Consider the following 22,123-nt stretch of genomic DNA (forward strand, 5'->3'; position numbering starts at 1 on the left):
ATACTGGTAACTTGCTCTTTGGGGAGGTAGAAGCACAACTGGTCAGGTGATTTGCTACAGTTAATTTTGCTATAAAATTTCTGTGTAATCTAGGTTTGATGAATATGCCATGTATCTCATTATTTGTATGTAAAGTGCTTTGCTGACCATGTATATTGTCATGTATTTTTAATGTGATTTTTTTTTTTGGTTGATATGATGTATTGTTACACATGCAATTTTTTGTGCTTTTTAAGTTTTGTGTGTGGATATGAAAATAGTGTGTGTGTGTTTGTGTGTGTGTGTGCGCGCGTGCGTGTGTAAATATACACACATGCTTACTTTGAGGTACAGACCTGCATCGACGTGCCAAGGGGTAGGGGAAAGCAACAGGTTTATTTGTTCAAGTTAAACAGTAACAGAGTGTTGGCTAATATTTTTGCTTAATCCTCATTTTCATTCAGTGTTAAGGTTTTTATGTTATTGCAAGGCTTCTGTATTTGTATAGTGTTGGTAAAGAAAATTCCATTAATTTGAAGTCCTAAAATGCTGCTGTTGAACACTGAACAGTTGTCAAGCCTACAAGATCGTCTTCTGATGGATATGCCACAGTCAATAAAGGTAAAGCCCATCTATACACGGGCAGTTAGTATTTGCCTTAAAATGCAGAAATACAGACATCATTTGGTTGGATTGGCAAAAAAGCCTGCAATATACTGTATTTGGCAAGATTAATATGTGATTGCCCAATGGAAGATGTAGCAGAAGTACAAAACAAGTTGCCCCGTGCTACTAGTTGGCTAATAGTGGTGGAGTTTTTTTAATAAGCTGAAATAATTTGTTAGTCTCTGCACACAAAAAGATGGAAACAGTTTAGGCTTGAAAGGAGATAATAGTTTTTGACTTAATGCTTTCCCTTTGAAGCATGTATTCCAGTAATAAGCAGAGTCATTGTTTTGTCCTCTTACGTTACAGGTTCTGTATTAAGAGAATGCACCATAATGCTGCTGTTTTCAGTTTGTGATGTTCTACTCTTGGTTTTCACTTGTGAAGTTTCAAGTATGCAATGTTTATGTTGCTTAAACTTTGTAACGGTAAGAACAAGAAGTTATTTAAGTTTATGGAGTTAACTAAGTTGGGACACACTGAGGGAAAAGGTTGTGGGGGGGGTCTGATAAGAGGGCCTCTATAACAGCAGGATTAAAGCTGGTAAGACATTAGGACCACTTGGCAGGTAAATCTTTCTGAGGCTGTCAAGAGCTCTCCCCTGTCCCATCTGCATGGTTATGCCTTTCCTCTCCAGATTATCATTGCAGTGCTTCAGATCAGATGGTTCTAAATATCCCTGTCCTACAAGTAATGAAATGTATAATTTTCATGAATAATCTGCATAGATCTTTTTCATTTTGCATCATTTCATGTTTCATTTTACATTGTAGGTAGCTTTGTTCACTGTTTAAGGTTTTCTGGACCTAGGTCTGCTTTGCTATCATTTTGCAGTCTATTATAAACTTTTTCTTCCTGTTTTGTGGTGCTATGTATCTGGGACTTTCCGTCTCTCTCTCTCTCGCTTGCAGCTAGCTGTTTTTTGTTTCAGCAAGTTGTCTGAGAGGAAAAACTCCTCCCCAAGAGCAATACAGTGTATTATTTCCATTGATGCATAACACAATATAGAAATACTGTTTGAAAGGTTCCAGTTAAACCTCAAGTTGCATCTTTTCATCAGTCTCAAACTTCAAAGCCTCAGTGTTTCCAGTTTGTTGGACATTGGTCCTGACAAAGAAGTGTCATTGATTTTGCATTCGGAGCCTTTGTAACCAAAACCTTCCATGCCACCCCTATACTGTCATGCACAGTTGTTTTTTCTTTGATAGACTCAGTGAGTACCATCTTTCAAGCCCAGGACACACTAACTTAACTGGCTTGACATTTTATTGGTGCAGGTCCCCCAGAGACTAGTGTTGACACCTCCGCCATCTATGGTGATTGTCGATACTGGAGTCTATTTCCATGGTTGAAACTTTGCTGTTGGTTTTGTATATGTTGGCATTAATTCCAGCTTTAGCCCCTTCATCAGCATTGATGATGCCATTGACTTTTGGGGTTAGTGCCCAGACCTGAGATATTGGTGCTAATGATTGCACCTTTGGTGTTTATTTCAGTTCCATCGTACTTGGTCCTGGAAGAGACACTGCCTTGGAGCTGAGTCAGCCCTCAATGTCTGGCTTGATGCCAGGCCTGCAGTTATCATATTCATAGGTAGGTACTAGGCTATCTGCCCTAGGGCATTTATAAGCCTAGCCAGAATGTGTTGGCTTTCGCCTCCCTTTTAGACTAGATTCCTGTGCCTCTGTCCAGCAGGACCATAGAAGCGAACCTGGGAGTAAATTTACGATTTCCCACCAACTCATCAAGATTTCTCTTGAAGAGGGTCAGCAAGGGGCTCTGCCTAACATGGACTGGGATTCTATTCCAGAGCGAGGGAAGCCTTTGGGATATGAATCTATTCCTCCAGCATGTCCTATTTATTGCTGTGCTAAGGTTTAAATCCCTGGAGAGTGTAGCTCTAATGGATTTGGTTTTCTTGAGGTGGAGCATGTCCAACAATTCCGGGTTAGACATGGCCTTGTACGTCAGGCAGAGATCACCTCTGAGTAGGCGGTAAGCAACTGAGTAGAGCTGGAGTTTCTTTAGTCAAGCTGCATGGGGCATCTGTTTGAGGCCCACAATCCTCTTGGTGAGGTATTTTTGAGGTCTCTCCAGCTGTTGGGTCAGGTACATCCCAAATGGGGCATTGTACTCAATTATGGGCCAGATGAGCAATGAGTAGAGGGGCACAATGACCTATCTTGATCTAGATGTGAACCCTTTTGTGATTAGGTGAGCTATATAGAAGGTTTTTCTAACCACTTTGGCAATGTGATTCTCAAAGGAGAGGTTACTATCTACTTGGGTCCCCAGATCCCTATTTACTTCCGTACTTAGTGGATTACCTCCTATGTGGTAGTTTGTGGGCACTTTGTTTTTCCCAAAGGGGATAACTGTGCACTTTTTGGCATTTAGCTTAAGGCCATGGTTCTGACACCAGGTATCAGTCTCTGTAAGGCCCTTCTGGAGGATTGCCTGTGTCAGCCGGTGAGTCGATTATGGCTCCCAGTTTGCAATCATCTGCGAACTTGGTAAGCCAAGCCACAGTCTTCCCGTGTTTGCCTGTACCTCAGAGAAGTATATACCGAACAAGAGGGGTCCCAGGACTGAGCCCTGTGGGACACCACTTGTAACCGGTTTAGAGTCGGACATGGTACCTGCGACTCTGACCATGTGAGTTCTATCCCTGAGCCAGTTTGCAACCCATCTTGTGACATATGGGTTAATATTTAAGCTGGTAAGCTTATTTATGATGCCAGAGTGGGGTATTGTGTCGAAGGCCTTCGAGGTCCAGGTAGGCTGTGTGGACTAACTTTCCCTCATCTATGGCTTTGGTTACTATTTTGAAGACGTCAACTAGGTTTAAGAGGCAAGATCTGCCTTTAACAAAGCTGAATTGGGTAGGGTCCAGTGTTTGGAGGTTCCCAATGTCTTTGTTTATGAGATCCATGATGATGCGCTCCATAGCCTTACAGACCAGGCTAGTCAGGCTTATAGGGCGATAGTTCCCAGGATCTGTTGTGGTGCCACCTTTGTGGAGCGGGATCACTGTTGCTGTACCCCATTTTTTGGGTACATAACCTGTGGTAAGGCCGAGTTGGAACAGTGAATTTATGTGAGGGTTTAGTTCATTTTGGAGCTCGTGTAAGATGCAGCCCGGGATACCATCCAGTCCCATTGATGCTGTTTTTTTTTTTTACCTTGGAGAGGGCTGCATTCACCTGTGTCTGTGATGTCTGGGGGACTGCATTCTTCTGGGATAGACACTGGCCCTTTTGGGAGGGAAGGGGTAAAGTTTGCACTGAACCTGTCTGCCAGGATGTTGGCAATGTCAGTGGGTTCAGTGTATTTTGTGCAATTTTGCACCAGCTCAGAGCAGATCTGAGAGTTGCCACCCAGATTCTTGACGTAGCTAAAAAACACCTTGTGATTATCTTTAGAGTCTTTGGCGATTTTTCTTTCAAAGCTAGCCTTTGATGATTTTATGAGGGATCGAAGTTTCTTGCTAGTACTGATCAGGGATGCCTTCCCTTTTTGGGATTTTGCCTTATGTAATAGTTTCCTCTTTCTGTTGTATAGCTTATTTATGGCTGGGGTCCACCAGACTGGTCCCCTGTTTTTGGAGGAGTGAGTCTTAGTTTTACTTGGGATGGCATGATCCATGCATTCCTGTAGGTGCTCATAGAGTGCATTTGTAAAGGATTCTGCGGTTTGGGTAGCATTTTCCATTAGCCCGGGGGCTTTGAAACACTCCACCTCGGTCTTGAAGTGCGAAGTTTGCTTTTGAGAAATTTTTCACAGTGGTTTCCTTGGCTGAGGGTGGGGTCGGGATGTGGATGTCCATTGTGATTAGTTTATGGTCTGATCTTAACAACGAGGGGTTTACCTCTGGTGTGGAACATTGAGCCCCCATGTTGGTGATGACCAAGTCCAATATGTTGTCCCCTCTTGTGGGAGTGGTGATCAGTTGTTCCATGGCATTTGAGTTTATAAACTCCAGGAACCGTTGGGCGAAAGAGATGGGACTTGAGTAGTTTTCCCAGTCAATGTTTGGGTAGTTGAAATCCCCAATATCATGGTGTTTGGTGAGACCTTCATATTCTCCAATGTTCTCAGGAATGCCGAGTGGAGGTCCTGAGACAAGGTGGGTGATCTGTAGCAGGCTACAAACTGAAAAGCAGATGTTATGTAGTCCAGTCTCGCCTACATTCTTACTCACGGGTTCGGAGCCGAATATCGGCTCTGACTCGGCCAACTTTTATTTTCTAGCACAAAGTCTCTTATTGGCTGGGCTAAACATGTATCCCATGTTGCACTGCTCCATAGCCCCAGATCTCGTTTGCCGCTCGTGTAGCTAGGACATGGTCTCGCTTGGCTGTGGCTAAGTACCTCTAAATTTCTATTTTCTCTTCAGAAAATTGTTGCTATTCAAACAAAAGCTATTTTTATAGCTATTTCTTGGTTATTGTTTAAATATTGTTGAAGTATTGTCTGTGTGTGAGTTGGTATCCCTAACTGTTCCGGTGGGCTAGGCCCATTTAAATTAGAGGACCTAGTCCTCCTTTTTGTGTAGTGTTTTTACTTGCTCTTATTGGCATCCTGATTTTTAGTGTGTAGTTTTTTCCCTGGTTGAGTTTGTGTGTTGTAAGGTTTTCAAAGAACAGTATTACTTAGAGGTTCTTTGGGGTTTTTGTGTGTAGTGATAGTTTCCCGCCTTTGCTGTTTTTCCGGCTAGGTCATCTCTTTGGTCTTGGTGTTTAGTGTTCGGGTTGAGATGTCTAAGGATCAAAAGGAACATAAACCTTCGGGTTTTAAGAAATGTTCCAAATGTAACTATAAGATGTCCATTACGGATGGACATTCCATATGTATTGCCTAGGAGCAATTCATTTGCAAGAATCCTGTAGCTTCTGCCACGCCTTCAGTCCGAGGGTGTTACAGGAAAGAAAAAATAAACTTATATTGAAGGGACTCCTAAAACCTTCGTTTGAGGAGTCTTTAGACTCGACTTCTAGTACTCAGTCCAAGTCTAAAGCTTAGAAGGCGAAGAAAAGATCTCTGGCTCCGTCTGTCTCCTCGGAGCCACCGGAGAAAACTTCTAAACTGGACTCTACCTCCTCTACGCCGCAGGAAGTATCTGTTGTGCTGGAATCGACCTCGGCTCCAATTTTATTGGAACCCATTCAGAGCCGGTCTTCCAGTGTCAGGCATGGTTCTCCTGATAGGAGATCCCAATCCCTCTCTCTCTCCTCCAAATCCTCCAGGCTGTCTGATTTGGATGTCAATAGGGTGGTTCAGAGGCTCCTGCAGTCGCCGGTGTTGGCAAAATTATTTTCGGCTCCGACCCAGTCGGCTCTGGAGCCCGTCCCAATGCTTGTGTCAATGGTTCCTCCTCCGAGCACTTCCTTGTCTTCTGAGCTGGAGTGCTCCACTCTGAGTGATGTTCTTGTGCCGATTTCGATACCCCTCAAGGGTTTATCGGTGCCAACGTCGACTCCAACCATGTCGGCTCCGTCCACAGGTTTCGGTACTCTGGTTTCCTCTGTCGGGCCCGAGGGGGATACTTCGGGACATCCGTCTGTTCTGAGCCTCCCCCTCGGAGCATCAGCTCGGGGGAACCCCAACCCCGGTCATGACCTCGGAGGCCGGTCAGTCCTCTGATTCGGGGGGACCCGCCTTCGAGGCCATGAGGAGCGCACTGGCCAGATCTTCAGTTACATCACCCGGATCGGTCATTCCGTCCCCTTCCACCCCAGCTAGAGCTTCTGATGTCCCCCTATCCGTAGATGGCGGAGCCCCAAGGTCTGGGGATACCCCCATGAGCGGTCCCCAACTTTCTGAGGGTCCCTCAGAGTCTGTGCCTGAGGAGCCCCCCAGAAAGAAGTTGTGCAAGAGGAAGCACATAGACTCCCAGGACGAGTCTCTCACTTCTGATACCGACCTTGAGGAGTCAGAGGGGTCCCCCAAGTCATCGTCCGATGATGTCTTTCTCCGACATCCTGGAGATATTGAGACAGAGAGGCGACTGGCCGTCCAAAACCCCCTCTGAGGAGGAGTCGGTATTCCTCAAGGCCTTTGGTGCTCAAGCCTCCACCTCCTGGGTGTCTCCACCCTTCGAGCTCCTGGATTTAATTTGTCGAAGGGTGTGGGAGAATCCTGATTCAGTGGAACCTGTGGCCAGAAGGCCCAATAAGTTTCTTTCTGCCCCCCGGGAAAAGAATTCCTGTTCAAAGGGGTTTCTGTAGATACCGTGGTGGCGGCGACCACACAGCAGGAATTAGCCAAGTCTTCTTCCCTCATCCATCCTCCTAACGGAGTCCAGGAGCATGGACCGGTAAGGGAAGCGTACCCTCTCGTCACCGACCTTCACCCTGTGGTCGCTGAACTATCGTTGTCATTTTACTCTGCTCCAGAGAGATCTCCTCAAGGAGTTAGGAGATACTCTAGCGGGTAACGTACCTGAGGCATTAGCGCACACGGTTAATGCCCAGGTGTCAACCCTCAATTCGATTGTCAACTCGTCCATGAGGCTCATTTCATATGCAGCCGAGGGGGCGAGTAGGGCAGCTAGTTCGGGAGTAGCCCTCAGGAGGCAAGCTTGGATGCACCTGTGTCATTTTGCGGAGGCCTTCAAGTCTTCCTTCACTGACTCCCCCTTTGATGGGTCCTCACTTTTTGGGACCAAAGTGAAAGACACCCTCACCAGATGCGAGCAAGAGGGAAAGACCCCATCTGCCGTAGGGGTCCATTTTTCCCTTCCCTCTAGGCCTTACCCCAAGGCTCAGAGAGGAGGGAAGATGTGGCTCAAGAAATCACAGAAGTTTTTCCCTGCCGCACAAGGTGAGTCCCCCTCCAGAGGCAGAGGAGGGGGAGGTTATTCTGGAAGATGCCACCCTAGAGGCAGAGGAGGCCCCCGCAACTCGGGAGACTGATTCCTTTCGCGGTTCCTCTTACCATCGTTCCTGATGTGTTGCCCGACTGTGCTATTCCAGAGCCAGTCGGGGGCCGCATTGCGTTGTCCCCGGAAGCCTGGGAAAGCATCAGCCAGGATCGATGGGTGCTACGAATAGTTTCTGGAGGTTATACCATTCCCTTTTTGTCAGATCCCCCTCCAGTCAGGAGAATCCCGGACGTTCCACCCAGTCAAATGGATCACGCAGCATTAGAAGTGTCAAAGCTGCTAAAGAAAGGAGTCATCCACCCTGTCCCCTCAGACCAAATCTTTGGTGCCGAAAAGAACAGGGGACCTGAGACCCATTCTAGATCTCAGCTGATTAAACCACTACGTTCTGAAGTCCAAGTTCCGAATGGTCACCTTTCAGTCCTTTTTCCTGTTGCTGGGAAAAGAAGTGTGGATGTGCTCCATCAACCTCAAGGATGCTTACTACCATATCAAAATGGACAGGGCATCCAGGAGTCACTTACGCTTCCGGCTGGGAGACAGTCATTTTCAGTTTCATGCCCTGCACTTTGGTCTCATCACAGCCCCCAGGGTGTTCACCAAGTGCTTGGCGGTGGTGACAGCTCACTTGAGACGTCAAGGATTCCAAGTGTTTCCATACATGGACGACTGGCTCTTCACCACCCCCACCAGGCATCTTCTCATCCGGGTCAGGGACGCTACCATTACCCTCTGTCAACAACTAGGAATTACCTTGAACTGGGAAAAATCTGCCTTGCTGCCCTCAATGCGCGTCACATTTATAGGCGCAGAGCTAGACACCGTCCAGATGCGGGCCTTCCTGCCCCAAGAAAGGATTGGAGTGTTGCAGAATCAGGTTCACGCTTTATTACCCCTCAGGAAAGTACAAGCGAGATGGGTGCTTCAGCTTCTGGGATCCATGGCAGCTACCATTATGTTAGTGCCTCTAGTGAGATTACACATGAGGCTTCTTCAGTGGCTTCTCCTTGCCCCCTGGTCTTTCCAGAAACTCCCCCTTTCCCACCAGATCCTACTCGCGGACCAATGCAAGCAGGATCTCCGTTGGTGGCTATGTTCCACCAATCTGGATGAGGGAAAACAGTTTGTCCCTTTGTCACCTGTCGCCACGGTGACCACGGATGCCTCCCAGATGGGGTGGGGGGGCATTATCTTGGCAGGACGGTCCAAGGCACGTGGCCAAGATCACGAGGTACATCTGCACATCAATGTTTTAGAGATGAGAGCGGTGTTATTGGCGTTGCGGACACTTCAGAGCTCTCTTCCTCTGGGAACGATTGCAATTCATTCGGACAACATGTCCGTTGTGTGGTACCTAAACAAGCAAGGAGGAACCAGATCTTACCCCCTGTGCAGAGAGGTCATGCAAGTGTGGCAGTGGGCAGTGTCTTCCCAACGGTTTCTAGTGGCAACGCACATTCCGGGGAAGGCCAGTGTGATAGCGGACAGGCTGAGCAGAGCTACGAGTGGTCCCTGAACCTTCTGGTTGCAGAACAGATTTTCAGCAGGTAGAGTCAGCCTTGCTGTGATCTTTTTGCCAATCCCTTCAATGGTAAATGCAGCAGCTACTTCACCCTGATCCCCCCCACAGGGGGAGTCACCCAGGGACGCTCTAGTCCACGATTGGCCCTCCGGTCTGCTCTGTGCTTTCCCTCAGTTTCCTCTGTTACTAAGAGTGATTCAGAAAGCCATATCCTCGGGAAGCAAGATGCTTCTAATTGCCCCACACTGGCCTCGCCAGGTCTGGTTCTCCTTCATCAATTCGCGGTGGACAGTCCTTGGATTCCGGACCCAGTACTAGACGTACTGACGCACATGTTGGGGCAGTTCCACCCCTCCCTGCGGACCCTCAGGTTGACAGCCTGGCTACTCCACTTCCGTCGTTAGTCAGACTCATTTTTCGCCTGAGGTGGTGCACATTTTATCCTCTTCTCATAAGTCTTCCACCAGGAAGATTTATTCCAACAAATGGAAGAGATTTTCCATTTGGGCTCATGCCCAAGGACTTGACCCTTACACAGCCCCAATTCCTCCTGTTTTGGAATTTTTGTCCATGCTCTTTCGGCAGGGTTCTGCTCCTGCTACCATTAAAGTGCAGCTGGCTGCTATTTCTAATTTTCCTACCTCCTACGAGCCTTCCCTTATGGCCCACAAACTCTGTAAGGCCTTTCTGAAGGGCACCTTGTTACTCCGGCCTCACGTGTCAGAACCTATCATGCCCTGGGATCTAAACTTTGTTTTGCAAGCCCTGACTTCCCCACCTTTCAAACCGGCTGCCTCCTGTGAGTTAAAGTTTCTGTCTTGGAAGACTGCTTTCCTTATAGCCATCACATCAGCCAGACGGGTGTCAGAGATTCAAGCTCTGTCCATCAAACCCCCATATTTAATCTTCCATAAGGACAGGGTTTCTCTTGGACCTAATCCGTCCTTTCTTCCTAAAGTAACATCTACTGTTAATCTCAATGTCTATTGAGCTGCCAGTTTTCTTCCCTCAATTCTTGAACAAAGCAGAGTTTAGATTTCATCAATTGGACGTGCACAGGCAATTATGATTCTACTTACACAGGACAAAACAACTACGAAAAGCTGACCAATTGTTTGTGTCTTTTTCAGAAAGTAGAGCAGGATCCCCTATTTCCAAGGTTACAATCTCCAGATGGATTTCAAGTTGTATTTCCTGAATTTACTCCTCAGTGGGCAGAAATCTACTGTTCCCCATCAAGGCTCACTCTACTAGGGCTGTTTCTGCGTCAATAGCTTACCATGCCAGGCTATCTTTGGATGATATTTGTGCTGCAGCAACATGGGCTTCCCCACACACCTTTATTACTCATTACAAACTGGACGTGGCCTCTAGGGGCCGGGCTTCCTTTGGTTCCACTGTCCTCAGGAGTATCTTCCTTTGAGCCTCAAAGGATAGAGGTGCTGGGGACGCTGTCCCGTGAGTAAGAATATAGGCGAGATTGGACTACATAACATCAAGAAATTATGTACTCACCATAATGTTCGATGTATGTAGTCCATCTCGCCTCACATTCTTACATACCCTCCCACCTGCCCCCTTCCTGGAGGATTTGGAGGCTGGAATTGGTGTTTGAGTACCCTTCAATGGTAGTTGTTTTTTCTTATTCCCCTTGATAGTGTTCTACTGTAGTGGGTTGTTGTTATGCATGAGGTGTGATTGTGGGTTCGCAGCAAACTAGATCTGGGGCTATGGAGCAGTGCAACATGGGATACCTGTTTAGTCCAGCCAGTAAGAGACTACATGCTAGAAAATAAAAGTTGGCCGAGTCGGAGCCGATATTCGGCTCCGAACCTGTGAGTAAGAATGTGAGGCGAGATGGACTACATACATCGAACATTATGGTGAGTACATAACTTCTTGTTTTACCTACTGTTAGTTGCACATGGATGGTTTCCGCTGCCTCGTGCAGTGCCACTAACCTGGAGGTGTGTGTATCCTTGATGAAAATGGGTACTCCCTCGCCTTTAGTATTTCGGTCCAAGTTCTGGGCCGAAAAGAATTGTATGAGTTGAATCCTGGTAGTGCTGGGGTGCTCTCTGGGGCCTTGAACCAGGTTTCTGTTACTGCACAGATATCGATTTTCTCCATACTGAGGAGTGCCTCAAGTGCATGCATCTTGAGGTTTAGGCTTCTGGCGTTGAGTAGCATTACCCTTAGTTTTTTGTTTTTGTATTGTCTATGGAGGTGGGTTTGTCTTTTGAGCCTTGCCTAAAAAAGGCGCTATGGGGGTGGCAAGAGCCTTAGCCAGTATTCGAAAGCCTAAGGGTGACCAGTGCAAGCCGCCCCTGGCGAAGCAATGTAGCTTGTCGAGCATGTCATCCCAGGCTGACAGACACTGGATCCCCTTTGAATGACACCAATAGCTTAGCCAATTGTTAAAATTGATCATTTTGTCTTTATATTGTGGCATCATTCTTGGTGAGGGCAAGATGCTACTCAGGGTCAGGGTCATACCAGCTTAGGCTACATAATCAGAGAGCTCCTCTGTCTCTTTTCATGTAGTCCAGGGAGGTATGTCTCAGGTCATTCACACCAACATGGACAATGACAGAGTCATATTTGTACCTGCTGTGGGGTGACCTGAGTGCTTGTGTTATGTGGCGGATCCTGGCACCCGACAGGCGGCTCACAGTGACCTTCTCCTTGTTCAGTCTGGAGAGTGGGACGTCAGTGTGCCTGCTAATAGAGTCTCCAATTACTAGTGTATTAGGTCTGTTATTTAGCCTTAGGGGCTGCGACTGCGTGGCACACTGACTTTGTGAAGTATGTGATATGTGAAAGTTGTTGTGGGGTAGCGGTTGCTTGGATGTCTGCTTTGGAGGTCTCTGTTGCTTTGGCAGATTTTTATTTAGAGCCTCCGAGTATGTTTTTGTGAGTTTGTGTCTTGTTTGCTGGTGCAATTGGTCTATGTGAGACTGGTTGTGTGGTGCGAGTGGTTTTCTTCTCCTCCTGACTGACTATGCCAGTCTTGGGTTGAGAGAGCTCGGCCTCCAGTTTGGCTGTATAGTTGCATCTGTCACATATATTTCAGTTTGTTGGACGGAGGAGAGGGTTGTCTGTGTACATAAGGCAATTGTAACATTGCCTTAAGATTCCCAGTTTCACCGGCTGGACTGGAGAGTATACCTGAAACTGCACTTTGGACATGCCTGCATGGTTTAAAGAACTGATTTATTGATTGTCCGGAATGGACGAATAGGGAGCCTTGTACTTCATGATAGTATAAGGGGGCGTAGTGCTAAAGTTTGTTAGTGCTTACTGAGAAATTTGAGCAAGTGCTGGGCTGTAGAATGAAGGTTGAGAGCTTATTTTGAGAGTTTGACTAGTACTAAGGGAAAAATTGAAGAGCACACTTTGTGGAGCCGGGAATAGTTTAAAACTGCTTAAACGGCACTGCGCAAAATCGACTAAGCGCCTTCGCCAATGGTTTGGCTTCTTCAGAGTCATTGGAAATTAAAAGTCTAACCATTTAAATAATGACATCAATTAATGTGTGAACCAATCCTAAACCTTAAGTTAAAATATTCACATATCTAAGTATTGCTGACTAGGTACATATAATGGAAGTACAAATACATATATTCTGAAAAGTGTTATTGTACTACCTAAAATAATTGTACTGTCATTTCATAAAACCATCAAAGACCTATATAAAAACACACATTTCAATTCCAAGTACTTATTAATATAGCAACATTCAAAAAATAAAGGCAAAATGAATAAAATAAATAAATTAAATGAATGAAGTAAATACAATTAAAAAAACACACACTCTGCATAAACTCAACTGCATAATGTAACCGTGTACATTTCACATTAAAAATTGTTATACATTATTTAGTGAAAAGTACTTTCTCATTGTCATAAGACTACATAAAAATATTTGCTCTTTGTTTCAATATTGAAACATATGGGACTCCCTCGTTTAGACCTGGTGGTTGTGTGGCATTAAGCCTCAATTGCCACTTAAGCTCTTTAATTTCCAGCATGAGTTTGTCATCACCTCTCCTGTCGCTTGTTGGAACATGGTCTATTACAAAGAAAATACATTTCTTGAAATTAGGACAGACGTTACTGTGTCCAAGTAATGCATTGTGTATGTTTCTGGTTTTTATGGCTCTCAGATGTTCTCCAATTCTATCTTTAAGTCTACGAGTGGTTTTACCCACCTAGAAAGCCTGACAGCTGACACAAGTTCCTACATACACCAGCACGGTTGTGTTACTACTACATTTTCCTGGGCATGAGAGGGTATACTCATGTCCCTGTATAACTACATATGGCCCATCATTAATTCACTTTAATATTGTCATCAAAACATATCTGCCATGTCCAATTAATCACTTCCAACAAGTATGGACTTAAACAATTAAATTTCAAAATAAATATATCAGAACTTTCTTTTGGGTTAACTGTTTCTAGTCTTACCTCAGATGTCAAAATGGGTTGAAAAGAGGTAGATCTCTTATCTTACCTAGGTTAACTGTTTCTAGTCTTACCTCAGAAGTCAAAATTGGTTGAAAAGAGGTAGATCTCTTACCTATAACTGTTTCCAGGGACCGAAGCTCTTCTATCGGCGCCGAGGGGGAGGTTTTGAATTGATCTTCATCACTTCCGAGCCTTCCTCTCGGTGCATCCGCCAGGGTGAGCTCGGACCCTGCATCTATCTCGGAGCCAATGGCTCTGGCTCCAGCACCGTCCTTTGTCTCCGGAGCGGAGACGGTCTTCGGAGTAAGAGAGATCTACTTTTGAGGTGATGAGGAGTCTGCTGTCACAATCTACGGCCCCTGCCATTGGTACAAGCACTCTTCTCCCCAGGGCTCCCACTTCAGTCTCAGTCCCTACTCTGCCCGGAGACAGCAGAGACCCACAGCCTCAGGAGCCACTGGCTGGTGGCCCCCACTCTTCCGGGACATCCCCAGAAGGTCCCTTTGAGGAGCCCCCGTGGAAGAGGGTATGCAAGAGGAAGCATATTGATTCCCAGGATGAGTCTCTGACATCGGACACTGACCTCGAGTCGGAGGGGTCCCCTAAGTCGTCCTCTGATGTCTCCTTTGTGGACATTCTAGAGATCCTTAAACAGAGGTGCGACTGGCCTACTGTCAACCCTTCTGATGAGGAATCAGTGTACCTGAAGGCTTTTGGGTCTCAACCCTCTGCCTCTTGGGTGCCTCCACCTTTTGACGAGCTAATGGATCTGGTTAGTCGGAAGGTGTGGGATACTCCCGCTGCCATGGAGCCAGTACCTAAAGACCAAATAAGTTCCTGTCTGCCCCTCCTGGAAAAGAATTCTTGTCTAAGGGCATTCCCGTAGATGCCATGGTGGTGGCGGCAGCTAAGAAGAAGGAGTTGGCGGAGATTTCTTCCTCTGTACATCCGCCAAACAAGGAGTCTCGACAGATGGACAGATTTGGGAAGCGCTTATTTAGTTCAGCGGCCTTTACACTTCGATCCCTGAACTATCTGACCCATTTCACGAGGTTGCAGAGTGATCTCCTCAAGGAGTTAGGAGATTCCATACAGGGTGCTTGTCCTGAGGGAGTCCCGGATAGGATCTCTGCTCAGTTGTCCACCCTAAATTCCGTAGTTAACTCCTCCATGTGGCTCATATTTCATGCGGCTGATGGGGGCGATCAGAGCAGCAGGTTCAGGAGTTGCCCTTAGGCGCCACTCCTGGATGCGCTTGTGTAATTTTGCGGAGCCGTTCAAGTCCACTTTCACCAACGCCCCATTTGATGGTTCCTCCTTGTGTGGTTCCAAGGTGAAAGATACACTCACTCGGTGTGAACAGGAAAGAAAGACTCTCTGCCGTGGGAGTCAGTTTTACCGTCCCCTCTTGACCATACCACCAAAGGTCAAAGGGGAGGTAATATGTGGTTCAAAAAGTCCCAGAGGGCCTTTCCAGACACAGAGTGAATCCTCCTTCAGAGGCAGAGGAGGAGGAAATGGTAGACATCGCCCTAGAGGCAGGGGTGGTCCGCAATATCAGCAAGGCCATGGTTCCTTTCGAGGGCGGCCTTATCAGCGCTCCTGATGTGGGGGCCGACTACGTTTCTCTGGGGCCAGTCAGGGGTCGCATCTCTTTGTATCCAGAAGCCTGGTTAAATTTAACCCAAGACAAGTGGGTACAAAGAGTCGTTGCCAGAGGATATATCATACCCTTTTCCCTTCCACCGTTTGTTCCCAAGAAGATCCCAGATGTTCCACCCAATCCCAGGGATCAGGCAACTGTGGAGAAGAACAAGTTGCTCTCAAAAAGAGTCATCCAATCTGTGCCAGCAGACCAGATAGGATCCGGAACTTACTCCAAGTTCTTTTTAGTCCAAAAACGAACCGGAGACTGGAGGCCAATATTGGACCTTAGCAGATTAAATGAATCAGTGAAAAAGGACAAGTTTTGGATGGTAACACTGCAGTCGAAAATCCCGTTGTTAGGGAAAGACTATTGGATGTGCTCTCTAGATCTCCAAGACGCCTACTACCATATAAAAATGGACAAGGTGTCAAGGAGGTATCTGTGCTTCTGGCTGGGAGCCAGCCATTATCAGTTTCGTGCTCTGCCCTTTGGTCTCACCACAGCCCCCAGGGTGTTCACCAAATGCATGGCACTAGTGACAGCTCACCTGAGACGTCAGGGATACCAGGTGTTTCCGTATTTGGACGACTGGCTCCTGACTTGACATCACCATCCAGCTTTGTGCTCAACTAGGGATCTCCATAAATTGGGAAAAATCTGCATTACTGCCCTCGCAATCTGTGATTTTTTTATAGGCGCAGAGGTAGACACAGTGGATATGACAGTTCGTCTTCCCACTGAAAGAGCACAAAACCTCATCTCACAAGTTCAGTGACTTCTCCCACTTCGGAAGGTCAAAGCAAAGTTGATTCTTCAACTTCTTGGAACGATGGCCTCAACCATTCTGTTAATACCTCTAGCCAGGTTGCATAGGAGAATCCTTCAATGGCTTCTGTTCTCCCAGTGGTCGTTGCAATACCTACCGCTGAATCACTCTATTCTGCTGACAGAATCATGCAAAAAGGGCCTTCGTTGGTGGATATCCCCCAACAATTTGTTCATGGGAGCTCCATTTGTGCCTGCCCAACCCATTGCCACTGTGACCACGGATGCCTCCCAGGTCGGGTGGGGGGGCATTATCTGGGCAGGACAGTCCACGGCACATGGCAAGAACACGAGGCTCATCTGCATATCAACGTTTTGGAGATGAGAGCGGTGCTTCTGGTGTTGCAAGCACTTCAGGACCTTCTTCCTCCAGGGAAGATTGCGATACAATCGGACAACATGTCGCTTGTGTGGTATATCAACAAGCAGGGCGGTACCAGATCTTACCCACTAGGTCGAGAAGCCATGCGAGTTTGGGAATGGGCGATTTCTTCTCAGCGTTTTCTGGTGGCAGTGCATATTCCAGGGACAACCAACGTGATAGCCGGCAAGCTGAGCCAGGCAATCCTGCTGCCCCACGAGTGGTCTCTGAAATGGGAAATAGTGGAACAGATTTTCCTAAAATGGGGACAACCTTGCTGTGACCTTTTTGCCAGTCCAGTCAATGCCAAGTGCAGCAGTTATTTTTCCCTAATTGCCCCTCCGGGGGAAGCACCCAGAGACGTTCTGGTACACGATTGGCCCACGGGACTTCTCTATGCCTTCCCTCCTTTTCCTCTAATCCCCAAAGTGATGCAGAAAGCCAACCGACTGGGAAGCAAGTTGATCCTCATTGCTCCTTACTGGCCTCGCCAGGTCTGGTTTCCCTTCCTCGAACCTCTTCTCCTGGACGATCCTTGGATCCTGGACCCAGTTCCAGATCTACTGACCCACATGTCGGGTTCGCTACACCCCCTCTCTCCACTCAAATTGACAGCTTGGCTGATCCAATTCCATCTCTAGTCAGGCTTCATGATGTTTCATCATCAGTGTCCCATATTCTTTTATCCTCACACAAACCATCAACCAGAATGCTGTATGACAGTAAGTCAAAAAGGTTTTCTATATGGGCACAGAAAATGAATGTGGATCCTTACACCGCTCCCGTTCCTGTAATTCTGGAATTCCTTTCGGAACTTTTTCAGCAGGGATCTGCCGCAGCCACCATCAAAGTACAATTGGTGGGTATTTCACATTTTTATTTGGGATCTCCAAATGTTAACCTTATGTCGCATAAGTTATGTGAAACCTTCTTGAGAGGAGCCACCTTGCTGAGACCACCTTTACAGGAACCTGTGGCTTCTTGGGACTTAAATTTTGTGTTGTCCAAACTAACATCCCCTCCTTTTGAACCGTCTCATTCAGCTTCCTTAAAGTATTTGTCTTGGAAGACTGTGTTTTTGGTAGGTATTACATCAGCCAGACGTGTTTCTGAGCTACATGCCCTTTCTATTCAGCCACCTTATTTAGTTTTTCATAAAGACAGGGTTTCTTTAAGTACCAGTCCTTCGTTTGTCCCCATAGTTTGTTGTTCTGCCACATTGAACCAGTCCATTGAACTCCCAGTCTTCTTTCCCAATCGTAGCAATGCAGCGGAATACCGTTTTCACCAGTTAGATGTTCACAGACAGCTGCGTTTCTATTTGCAACAGACCAAAGAATTTCGGAAGTCAGACCAGTTGTTTCCTTTTCTGATTCCAGATTGGGTTTGCCAGTTTCTAAGGTGACATTGTCTAACTGGATTTCGAGTTGCATAGCTTTCATCTACAGCTCGGAGGGCAGACCCTTACCCCACAGTATCAAAGCTCAGTCTACCAGGTCTCTGTCTACCTCTGCAGCCTTCCAAGCCAGGGTACCAATTGATCATATCTGTGCAGCAGCTACGTGGGCTACCCCTCACACCTTTATTACTCATTATAAGTTGGATTTGGCTTCTAGGAGTAGCGCATCCTTTGGCTCCATGGTGCTCAGGAGTATCTTCCAATGAGCCACCCAAGAATTAGGCGCTAGGGACGCTGTCCCATATGTAAAAATGAAGGCGAGATTGGACTACCTAACATAAAGAAGTTATGTACTCACCATAATGTTCCATGTTGGTAGTCCATCTCACCTTTTATTTTTACCAACCCTCCCTCCTGCCCCCATCCTGGAAGGTCTGGAGGTAATATTATAAATTTCTTGGTTGGCGACCCTTTAGTATTGGTTTGTTGGTTAAGGGTTTCTTTCTATCTCTTTCTATTGCTAGTGAGCAGCAAACAAGATCTGGGGATTGCTCTGGTGCACCATGAGATACCTGCTTAGCCACGAGCCAACCAGAAGTCTTCGAGCTTGAAAATCGGCCGAGTCGGAGCCGAGGATGGGCTCCGAACCCATATGTAAAAATGAAGGGTGAGATGGACTACCAACATGGAATTATATGGCGAGTACATAACTTCTTTTTTTTTTTTAATACTTATGTATTTCACCCACTATTACTGCCAGGCTTCCCTGGGATTTCAACATCTTTTTAGCTTCAGTGTGTAGCAGCCTACCAGTTCCTCATTTTTTTTCCTTCTTCCAATCACAAAAAGGAAAAGATTTCCAAGCAGTGTTTGCCCCTTCAGCAGACTACTAAATTGCCACTGCCTCAGGTGGGTGACTTTGCTGTAGCTATTTCTGGCTTCTCAGGCTATTCATCTTTGTCTCTGGTTACTTCTGGTGTAGTCCCTACAGCCACCATGGACCTGGGGGTTAGAGTCTTCCTCTGCTGCTTTTGGTGTGCCCTTGGCGGGCAAGGAAGAACCACACTTGCTGGTCTTGGAAGAAGGTGTCTGACTATATTTCTGCCTAGCCGGACTTTGTAGTATGAATGCCTGTCTCGAAGGAGGCTGTGCCTAGTAAAAAAGCAGGTCTGTTTCTTTACTTATTCATGGCAAAAAGACATTTATCTTCACCTGTCTCAGTTAGTTGGGACATAAGTGATTTATTGGGCTTAGTTTGAGCTCTTCACCCTACCAATTCTGGTGTTATTGGTAAGAAAAAAGAATTATTTAGTCTGAGGAAGTTCAGGACATTGAACAGGAAAATGATTGTGAAGGGACAACTGCTGTTTACTTTCCTCAGGTTTCTGATTATGAGGAGTGTTTCTTCTGCTAGTCCCTTTTAAAGATTTTCTTTTGTTAAACCATGTCCAGAATTAATTAGTTTCAGTGGGAATGTAATGATGATCATTATGATCACTGCTGCAGTAGGCATAAGTTGTCTTGGTTGTATCCTACAAAAGATGTGACAGTGGGCCAACGTCAAAAGCTCCAGGGCACCTTCTACCCAATCAAATCATTAGTTAGCTTGATCTGAGCTAAGTAAAAATCAAGATTGGGCACCAAGCCCTCCAGAGCTTCAGACTTCAGTCTTCTGGTGAATGTGACCAAAACATAGTCCGATTTGGCAAGTGAGTGATGGGGAACTGAGCTGTCCCATACTGGCAAGGATGAAGTCCAGGATTTTGTATTACCAGGTTGGGATGTAGACTAATTGGTCTAGAGAATTTGTATTTATGAAGTATAGGAATCTCTGGGCATACACATTTGGGGATGTATAAGTCTCTTAGTTGATAGAGAGCTATTGAAGTCCCCTAGGAGAATGGTGTTTGGCATAATGGGTGGGGACTCCTTGCAAGTCATGTTGGAGGTATGGTCAGGGGGGTATTTACTGGGTCCTGTAGTTAGCTGTAATGTGATGAGTGGTTTTGTTAATGGTAGGTTAAATGTGGAGGAGGAGCAGGTCATTATCCTGTCTGACAAGCCTGGAGGTGATATTTTGTTTTATGAATATAGAGCCATTGTTACCTTTAGTGCCTTTATGTAGTACAGTGGGCCTGAATACATGGTAGTTGTTGAGACTCTAATTTGCAAAATGTTACTGTATTGATTAGAGAGTTCTATGAGCTGACAAAAGTGTGCTGGCTTTTTGTTTTTTTAATGTGTTGAAACTCTGCATTGATGGGGTGCCTTCAATGGTCTTGAACCAGGTCTCGATGACAAGACTGACATTACCTAAAAAAGTCACTATGGGGAGGATAAGGTTTTAGCCAGTGTTTGAAAGTCTTGTGGAGATGGGTGCAGGCCATCCTTGGCAAAGCAGTTAGGACTACCTACTTTTTCCTCCAAGGCTGAAATGTATTAGACCCCTCCTAGAGTGACACCAAAAGCTAAGCCGGTTATTTAAGCAAGTCTTCTGTTTGTTTTGCAGCATCATTCTTTGTGATGGTAAAATGCTTCCCAAGGCAAGGTTCATAACTGCTTTCTTTCCTCAGGTTTCTGAACTCCTTCATGTCTCTCTGCATAAAGTTCAAAGAGGTGTGTCTCAAGTTGCTTACTCCCACGTGTATGACTGTGTAATATGTGTTCTTGTGGTGCAAGGACTTGAGTAATGCAGCAAATCCTGGCACATGATAGGCAACCAACCATGATCCTGTCCAACAGCCTTTTGAAGGGTGCATCAGAGTATGTCTCACTGTGTAGCTTTTTGAGAGCTTTGCCTCCAGTTACAAAATGGGACATGGCAAGTATCGTACAGCAACTGGACAGGTGAAATCCTTGGTTACAGTCAAGGTGCCCCACAAGGCTCTGTCCTAGGCCCTTACTTGTTTAGATTGTATCTTTCAGACCTAACTTTTTCATCTGAGGTATTCTACACTTTATATCCAGGCGACCTGAAATAGGGTAAACTAATTACATCTGTTACATGTCTCAAAATAACTTGATTAAACTGATCATCTATCTGGGCACAGGAGAATAATATGCTGATAAATACACCAGAAACTATGCATATGAGATTTGGGAGACATAAACTGAAAGTGAATATTTAATGCAGCACACACTGTTTGAAACTGTAGACTCATTTAAGGACCTGGGTATATGGGTAGATCCAGCATTGAGTTTTTCTAATCATATCAAGCCAATTGGTTAATGATAATTACAGAACTATCAGCTGTATAAAAAGATTTATAAAGTCCAGGAAATCAAAAATGATGAAGCCATTGTTTGTTAGTTACATTAGACCCAAACTTGAGTATGGAATAACAGTATGGAAACAAGCATGAGTAAACTGGAAAGAGTACAGCAGAAATGTACCAAGGGCATCCATGGATGTGAAAATTTAAGTTATGAAAGACTAAAATATCTGAACTTGTACAGTGTCTTTTACAGATATCTAAGAGGAGATTTTATTCAGGTGCATAGGGCATTTAGGGAAAACTACCTCTGGGAATGTTTGGGGTTATCAAAAAAGTGCTTAAGAGGTTCTCACCAAAATTACAGCCACACCGCTCAGTGAAGTCCCAGACACACTGCCCACTGAGATAGCAGCAGGAAGTTGGTGCCTGTCTACACTTCTCACCAGAAGCAAATCAGAAGCACTAATTTCAAGCTCTCCAGGAATGGGTAGTTTAGTTCCAGATGTTACGAATTTTTAAAAGTAAGATGGGAAAATGGATTAATAACAGATTTTTGCCATGTGCACTAAGTGACTGGGGTGGTATGAAACAGGATAACTCAAGCTTGAACACCCTAAAAGGGATATAGGTATACCTCTCAACCTCCCAGCTTTCCAAAGCAGGAACTATCAAAAATTATAATAGAGGGTCCAAAATCATAGCGGTCAAAATTTGCATAGCCTTAAATGTATGCTGCTGGGGCTGAAGGCACAGATATATAAATTTACTCTTTTACCAGGTACAGCCAATTAAATTAGAACCTGTATCAGAAAAATCCTTAATTCGCTGCAGAAAGATACACATGCTAGTTTGCCAGGCATGACTATAGTTTAGTTAGCAAAATTAGTAAAAAATCATATATTTGTTCATGACATGGTTGTCTAACTTTACACACGATTATGTTGCAGATAAACAAAAGCACAGAAGACATCTCATCCTAGAACTTGATCTCAGTTGAATGCATTTAGCCACACCACCTAAAATCATCTTGCCTAGCCAGGCCATTTTTAATAATTCCTCCCTTCTCCAGGAAAAAAATATATATTTTGGTCATTTTAGTTTCATACAGTATGTAGATCCAGTTAAAGCAAACTTATAAAACATTTTTGCCACCTG

General features: G+C 45.6%; 1 protein-coding gene across 1 annotated transcript in view; it reads left to right on the top strand.

The window, feature by feature from the left end:
- Positions 1–456: 456 nt before the first annotated feature.
- The window catches only part of LOC122811905 (glycine N-phenylacetyltransferase-like), a 662,545-nt gene continuing 640,878 nt past the window's right edge, over positions 457–22,123 (top strand). Inside the window, exon 1 of the mRNA XM_044084060.1 lies at positions 457–600. Coding sequence (XP_043939995.1) covers positions 526–600 — 75 coding nt within the window. The 5' untranslated portion in view covers positions 457–525. The remainder of the gene's footprint in view (positions 601–22,123) is intronic.

This window comes from Protopterus annectens, chromosome 9.part0 (genome assembly GCF_019279795.1).
Source record: "Protopterus annectens isolate FY-2018-M chromosome 9.part0, PAN1.0, whole genome shotgun sequence".
Taxonomy (NCBI): Eukaryota; Metazoa; Chordata; order Ceratodontiformes; family Protopteridae; genus Protopterus; species Protopterus annectens.